This window comes from Hylobates moloch, unplaced genomic scaffold (genome assembly GCF_009828535.3).
Source record: "Hylobates moloch isolate HMO894 unplaced genomic scaffold, HMol_V3 SCAFFOLD_1, whole genome shotgun sequence".
Classification (NCBI taxonomy): Eukaryota; Metazoa; Chordata; class Mammalia; order Primates; family Hylobatidae; genus Hylobates; species Hylobates moloch.
The window spans coordinates 4,279,109-4,286,973 of record NW_026652276.1 but is presented as its reverse complement, the minus strand read 5'-3'; the positions used below and the strand labels follow the sequence as shown (position 1 = coordinate 4,286,973).

The 7,865-nt window shown below is 52.0% G+C and overlaps 1 protein-coding gene across 3 annotated transcripts in view; it reads left to right on the top strand.

The window, feature by feature from the left end:
• MLPH (melanophilin) overlaps nt 1–7,639 on the top strand; it is a 62,467-nt gene extending 54,828 nt beyond the window's left edge. For all 3 annotated transcript variants that reach the window (XM_058445912.1, XM_058445902.1, XM_032753521.2), the window contains 4 exons: nt 637–715; nt 2,752–2,809; nt 5,936–6,036; nt 7,216–7,639. In XM_058445912.1, coding sequence (XP_058301895.1) covers nt 637–715; nt 2,752–2,809; nt 5,936–6,036; nt 7,216–7,242 — 265 coding nt within the window. In that variant the 3' untranslated portion in view covers nt 7,243–7,639. The remainder of the gene's footprint in view (nt 1–636; nt 716–2,751; nt 2,810–5,935; nt 6,037–7,215) is intronic.
• Nucleotides 7,640–7,865: the final 226 nt, after the last annotated feature.

The following is a 7,865-nucleotide window of genomic DNA, read 5'->3' as shown; positions in this document are numbered from 1 at the left end:
GTTAAGGACACACCCATGACACAGCCTCAGAAAGTCCTAAGACTTGTGCCCAAGGTGGTTAGGGGTACAGTTTGCTTTTATACATCTTAGGGGGACATGAGACATCAACCTGTAGGTGTAAGATGTACCTTGGTTTGGTCCAGTAAGGTGGGACAACTCTTAAGTGGGGGTTTCCGGTTGTAAGTAGATAAGAGACAAAAGGTTGCATTCTTTTGAGTTCTTGATCAGCCTTCCACTGAACACACAATTTAGTCTGGCTCAGTGAGTCTGCATTTTTACATAAGCGATAGGGGAGAGGAAGCAATCAGCTATGCAGGTGAGCCTCAGAGGGATGACTTTGAATAGAATGGGAGGCAGGTTTGCCCTAAGCAATTCCCAGCTTGACTTTTCCCTTTAGCTTGGTGACTGTGGAGTCCCAAGATTTGTTTTCTTTTCACAATTGGAAATTCAAAGTTCCCTGGGTATCCTGTATTTTAATTTGCACACTCTGGCGCCCTAGTCCCAGAGTCCTGGAGCAGCATCCCCAACCCAGCGTGTACAGACAGCATCCATCCTTACATCCAGCTGACCCATGCCTGTGCTCCTCCCTGTGGCTGGAGGTTCAACAATAACGGAAAGTCTCTCCTTTGTCCTCCAGATATTTCTCCCTCGAGTGGCTGGGAAACTTGGCAAGAGACCAGAAGACCCAAATGCAGACCCTTCAAGTGAGGCCAAGGTATGTGTTACTCCATCCAAGCCCCAGACACCCGACGAAGGTGGAAGACTGCACCCCTTCCCAGCAGTGTGGCAAGTCCACGGGGTGGCGGAGCTGCAATGTCCAAACAGCTGCCCACACAGCAATGCCCACACAGCTGCCACAGCATCGTGGCAACTCCTGTGGGTTGGCTTCCTCCGTGGCACACACCTGAGCTGGGTTTGTGTAGATGCATTTGTTGAAAATCCAAGAAAGCCCAGTAGGGGAGTGGGAAAGTGAGACGGGAAAGGAAGGAGGCAAGCATCTGACATGAAGCAAACCCACACAGGCCGACTGTGGCTCAGTCCTCCTGGGGGCTCTGGAGACCATGCAGATCACACCCCAGAGTTAATTCCGCGTAGGAGCAAGGCCGCCGGCACTTATCCCTTCCACACCTGTCAGTCCTGAGTAAGGGCCAGGCCCTGGGCCACACACATTCCCAGGCACTTCTGCCCCTCCCTGAACAGGCACAGCGGGCCCGTGGCCTGGGGACTTCCTCCATCTGGGAGACAGAGGCGCTGGCTGCCAGAGGTGAAAACACTCAGGAGCCAGCGTGCTCGAAAATGGCACAGGGACTCGGGGGGTGTGAGCGGGACCCACAGATGCAATGCACAGAGGGCGGAGCCAGCCTGGGAGGGAGGAGCTCCCTGCGTTTAGGTGGAGTGGTTAGGAGTAGGGTAAGGGGTGCCATGGACAGCGCCCCAGGAGGAATGGGCTTCAGCTTCAGGCTCTACCTGCAGCCCAGCGCCGCAGAGAGCCTGCAGGAACATCTAGCCACTCCTCTTCACAACCCTGGCAGCTCCTCACAGTGACACGCAGTGTTTCCAAAAGTCCATCTTTCCACATGATGTTTACAGCACCCAGTGGGTAGGCAGTGCTATTAACCCTGTTGTACTGATGAACAAACCAGCCGGCTCAGGGCAGTGGGTGAGCTTGATCAGGATCACAGACAGGAAGTGACAGCGGGGTCTCAGCCCAGGCCATGCCTGACACCCACACTCTTCTCCGGTGGGGGCGCTTCCACCTTTGTCCCCGGAAGCCTAGCCTGACAGCTTCTGCAGCGCCTCTGGGAGCTGCCCACAAACCAAGCCAGGCAAAATCCCAGGGTGCCAGACACCAGGAGAAATTTCTAGGGGAATTAGGCCATTTGGCTGTCTCTTCACTTCCCTGAAAAGCCAAACAGAGAATGGATTTCTTATCACACGGTAGCAAGGTAATCAACTGGAAAAGAGACAGGAGGAGAGGTGTGAGGACCAACAGTCACGGGGACCTGGGAATCGTATTAGCCACAAGGGATCTTCCAGTATCCCTGTAAAGAGAGCTACAGGCCCACTTTACAGAGGAGGAGACCGAGGTTCAGAGAGGGTAAGAAGTGAATTAGCCGGGCGCGGTGGCTCACACCTGTAATCCCAGCACTTTGGGAGGCCAAGGTGGGCGGATCACGAGATTAGGAGATCGAGACCTTTCTGGCTAACATGGTGAAACTCCATCTCTACTAAAAATACAAAAAACAAAATTAGCCGGGTGTGGTGGCGGGCGCCTGTAGGCCCAGCTACTCGGGAGACTGAGGCGACAGAATGGCGTGAACCCGGGAGGCGGAGCTTGCAGTGAGCCGAGATCGCACCACTGCACTCCAGCCTGGGTGACAGAGCGAGACTCCGTCTCAAAAAAAAAAAAAACAAAAGTGAATTAATTGTCCATGTCACACAGTGGTAAGGGGGTAGTGGGTAGTGCTGGGATTCGAACCAGACCTGCAGGGCAGAAACGTGTGCTCTTTCTGCCTACCACCCAAATGTGGCAGCTTCCCCAAAGCTGAGCATCTCTTATTTCAGGCATTTCGTGCTTAATTTATTGAAAATGTCCATTCTAATGTTGCTAAAGTTCATATATTGCTAGAGAGCAGAAAACAGTGAGCCTGGTTAATTAGAAGCTGGAAGAACAATAAGAAATCCAAAATTAGTTGACAATTCCTAAACGTCACAATTTGATGAAGCCTGGAGACACTCTGTTTCTTCTAGGCAACGGCTGTGCCCTATCTTCTGAGAAGAAAGTTCAGTAATTCCCTGAAAAGTCCAGGTAAGAGCCCTCTCCTCCCCGCACCCCCGTGGGTCTGGCAAATGAGCTTCGGGGAGGAAAATGACCAGTCGCAGCTCTGTGTGTTTCTTCATAATCTGTGGGACATATCTCATGTCCTGACTCCCAAAAAACATTCCCGGTGCCACTCGGGCCACCTTCAGGACCCAGCGAGTTGGTGTTCCGGACAGCTGGAACTTGCTGCTTTAAGCGTGCAAAGGCGGCCCTGGTGGCAGTGGTGATGGTGGTGGTGTTTCCATGTTTTTCTACATAAATTGTCCTAACGTGGTTACACAGTTCCTGGCCTTCTTACAGAAAGTACGAGTCATCATTTAGCCTTCCTTGAAGGCTTGGTGGTGACAAGGACATTAGTTTTGTCCTGGACGAATGGGATGTGAGGCCTCTCCAGCATGTGGCCAGGCTCTCGGGGTGTCTGTATGCTCATCTCATTCACTCACCTTGTGACCCAACCACTGCTCACCAGAGGCTGGTAGCTCCTCTCCCCATTCAGAGTCCCATCCCTCTGCTATCCAGCTGTTTCAGGCCCCCAAGCATTGTTGGACTGATCTCCTGTTGTCCCTGTTTTCTGAGCTTTGTCCTCACACACACCATCGTTCAAACTCTGCCACAGCTGCAGTCCTAGCAGACAGTGTGTGTCCCTCCTCTGCTCGCAAGCAATCCTTGGCCCCCAACTGCCTGCAGGATGAAGTGGGATTTCTTAGCATAGCCCTGCAGACTTTGGCCATTTGTCACACACTGGAGCCAGCCTGCCCCCTACTACACCCACCCAAGGATGCACTTCCTTCCCGTGCGTAGGACAACACACAGCGGACGCTGGTTTCAGAGCGCGCCAAACAGGCACGTGCCTCCATGCCTGGGTGCGCCCCCTCCCTGCCCACCCCTGTCCTGTGAAGTCCTCCAGGGCCAAGTATGAAGCCTCTCCCCCGGGGCTCTCCACCGCCTCCCTGCAACACCTGGCACATCGATCCCTCTTTCCAGCCAGCTCACTCCTTGGTCAGTCAGCCACCCCACCTCCATGCCAGCTCGCTCTGCACGCCCTGAGCTCCCAGCACACATTCTGGTCAATCCTGGGACACAGCTGGTGCCCAGGGCCATTTGGGGCTAATCCCAGATTCGGGGTCACCAGCCAGGAGGGCAATGTTGCCAGAGATGACCCGCTAAGGAGCTGCCAGCAGGGGCTCCTGGAGAGCCATGTGCTGGCTCTGAGGGGAGTTTCCAGCACATCTCGTGGGCCGAAATCCAGGTGGAGATTCTTGTTTTGTTTTGTTTTGTTTTGTTGAGACAGGGTCTCACTCTGTCGCCCAGGCTGGAGTGCAATGGCGTGATCTCAGCTCACTGCAACCTCTGCTTCCCGGGTTCAAGTGATTCTCCTGCCTCTGCCTCCTGAGTAGCTGGGATTACAGGTGCCCCCCACCATGCCAGGCTAATTTTGTATCTTTAGTAGAAACAGGTTTTCACCATGTTGGCCAGGCTGGTCTCGAACTCCTGACGTCAGGTGATCCATCCGCCTCAGCCTCCCAAAGTGCTGGGATTACAGGCGTGAGCCACCGTGCCTGGCCAAGAGATTCATGTTTGTAGCAGGAGGACAAAGGGCGATTCCCTGCTTCCTCTGTATGACTGGTTTTGTGAAGGGTAGACTGTCCTATCCAGAGACCTCACTCACGTCCAGTCCAAGGCCAGAATAGCTCACCCCCGGCTCCCTGAAGCTCACAGGAATTTTGGGGTCTGAATGGCAAAGTTGAGGCCTGACCCTTCACATCTCTCCCCGCCATCGTCACCAGCCTCTGCCAAGGTGGCCAAGGGGGCTTTTCACTGTCTACAGAGGCCAGACCCACACACTGGCAGGTCCTCCGGCCTCCGTCCTGCAGTCCGCGGGCCCTCATGCGACTTCACTGCTCAGGAGGCGTGATCCCTCGAGTTAGGTGATTCCCTCCACAGAGGTTAGTCCTGGAGCAGGGACGGAGGGTCGGCAGGCCAGGCCAGAGGACCCTGCAGAGAGAAGAACAGCACAACAGCACAGCTCCAGGAGGCGGAGCTTGCAGTGAGCCACTGCAGGAGCACGCGCGGCAGAGAGAAGAATAGCACAACAGAAGCTAACTCCCAAAAAAGGAAAAGGACAAAGGCCTGGCTTGTAGCATGTGCCAGGTTCTGTGGCGTAAATGCTCCCACCCTGGCTGATCGCAAGCTCCCAGCTGATGTCACCGAGCATGGGGTCAGGCAGATGTGCACACAGTCAGCTCTCAGGAGCCGTGACAACTGGCTCCAGTCAGGCAGGCCACAGAAGACATGCAAAAGTGAAGAAGGGTGGGTGCCTGCACTAGCCACTTGAACACCAACACTCAACTAGGATGTGAGGCCAGATGCCCCCAGCTACACAGCCACGGCCCCGGGGGGGGCCCCCTGCTGAGGGTCAGAGTCTGAGACCCCTTGGGCTGTTGCTGTGTCTCACAAAGGAAAGGCAAGGAAGCCGGGCATGGTGGCTCACACCTATAATTCCAGCATTTCGGGAGGCCAAGGCGGGCAGATCACTTGAGGTCAGGAGTTCGAGACCAGCCTGGCCAACATGGTGAAACCCCATCTCTACTAAAAAATACAAAAATTAGCCAGGCATGGTGGTGCGCACCTGTAGTCCCAGCTACTTGGGAGGCTGAGGCAGGAGAATCACTTGAACCCCAGAGGCGGAGGTTGCAGTAAGCCAAGATTGCGCCACGGCACTCCAGCCTGGGTGACAGAGCAGGACTTTGTCTCAAAAAAGAAAGAACAAAAAAGAAAAGAAAGGCAAGGCAATGCAGAGACCGCACACCAGTGCAGTGCGACGGGCCTTTCTGCTGTTTCATTAGTGTGAGTATTTCTGGGGCCACAGTGAGGTAGAATGTTAATGCCTGCGCCAAAGCAAAGGAGAAAGAAGTTGGCAAAACTGTTTATTTGCATGACAGCTGAAATGTAAATACTTTTTTAAAAATATGTGATGTGGAAACTTCTTAAAAGGGGATGTGGGGATGTGTCCATTTTTATTCTACCTTTTGAATTTCTAAGGAGGCCAAGGCACTTGTTTGGGCTAAGTATGTGATTGATAAAGCACCATCCCTCTTCCTGTTTTCCCCAAAGGCAAAGATGATGATTCTTTTGATCGGAAATCAGTGTACCGAGGCTCGCTGACACAGAGAAACCCCAACGCGAGGAAAGGAATGGCCAGCCACACCTTCGCGGTAAAGTTTTCTCTCATTCTCTGAGGAGTTTTTAAAATTCAGTGACCCATCAGATTTATGTATTAATATTAAATGTCCAGAGCAAAGAAAATGGAGATAAAACAAAGATTCAGACCTGAGAATCAAAGCGAAAAGTAAAGTAAAATCTTTGCCAACGAGGGCTTGAAAATCTAAATACTTTGAAATTAGAATAATATCTTCTTGTGTTTTAGAGCTTTAAATTTTCAAATACCTGCTGTCCACACACCCCATTGGATGAGGACCTGTGTCACTGACCCAAATTTATAGCTGAGAAAACAGAGGCAGAGAGAGGTTAAGTAAAAAATCCCAAGAGAGTTCACGTAATATTGTGAAGAAAGCAAACCCAGGGTTTGACTAACTTGTCCATGTGTGTATGTGTGTGGCTGCGTTCACTCCTGTGTGTCGTTTGACCAACTTGTCCGTGTGTGTGGCTGCGTTCACTCCTGTGTGCGTTTGTGTGTACTGTGTGCATGTCTGTGTGTTTGTGCACACCCATGTGTATGTACCTGCATACACACCCAAGTGTGTGTGTTACCACAACAAAAGCACAAATTTATTGAAAAGAAAGTGCACTCCACAGAGTGGGAGTGGGCTAGAGCCAGTGGCTCAGGGGCCTGGTTACAGCATTTTCTGGAGTTTAAGTGCCCTCCAGAGGTTTCCCATTGGTTACCTGGTTACATCCTATGCAAATGAAGGAGTAGCCCCGACCAGTGTGATCGGTCGCAGGAGACAACCAATCAGAGGCTGAAGGGAAGTTACAAAGTTACACATGAAGACTTGGCCGATGACCAGTCTGATTGGTTGCGGGAGGGGACCAATCCGAGGTACTTTCCATTTTCATCTGAGATGCAGTGGAAAGGGGGCGTAGCAAAGGGAGTAGCTGCTGAACCTTTTGTTCCTCAGGCGTGGAGAGGTGGGGTTTTCATTTTGATTCAGTTCTAGGAAGTCAGCACGAATTGGCCTTAGGTTCCCTGCCTCCAGACCCTATTCTCTTGCTTCACGTGCATGTGTGCACAAATGTATAATCTAAATTTGTGTCTACTGATGTGCACATCCATGTACACACCTGTGTATTTGTATATGCATGCCCATGTGTGTCTGTGTTACATGCCTGTGTATGTGTGTGCTTATATGTGCATGTGTGTTTGTACTTTACAGAAACCTGTGGTGGCCCACCAGCGCTAACAGAGGACAGGACAGAGCAGCCCTGCACTCTTTTCCCTCCACCACAGCCATCCTGTCCCTCACTGGCTCTGTGCTTTCCACTGTGTATAGTCACCATCCCAGTGAGAGACAAGAAGGAGCGCCCTCCACATGGACTCCCACCTGCAAGTGGACGGCAACATTCAGTCCTGCACTGCTCACTTGGGTTTACTGATGACTCCTGGCTGCCCCACCAGCCTCTCTGATCTGTGAGAAACAGCTAAGCTGCTGTGACTTCCCTTTAGGACAATGTTGTGTAAATCTTTGAAAGACACACCGAAGACCTTTATACTGTGATCTTTTACCCCTTTCACTCTTGGCTTTCTTATGTTGCTTTCATGAATGGAATGGAAAAAGAGATGACTCAGTTACAGCACCAGCCATATGTGTATTCTTGATGGTCTACATCAGGGCGTGAGCAGATGTTTGCGTATTTCTTGTGGGTGTGATTGGAAATTAGGCATCCAGACAAGTGACTGAACTAATGATCTGCTGAATAATGAAGGAGGAATAGACACCCCGGCCCCCACCCTACAGGCACCTGCTCTGCAAGTTCCCATGTGATCTGTAAACCAGGGGAAATTACACTGCGGTCAAGGGCAGAG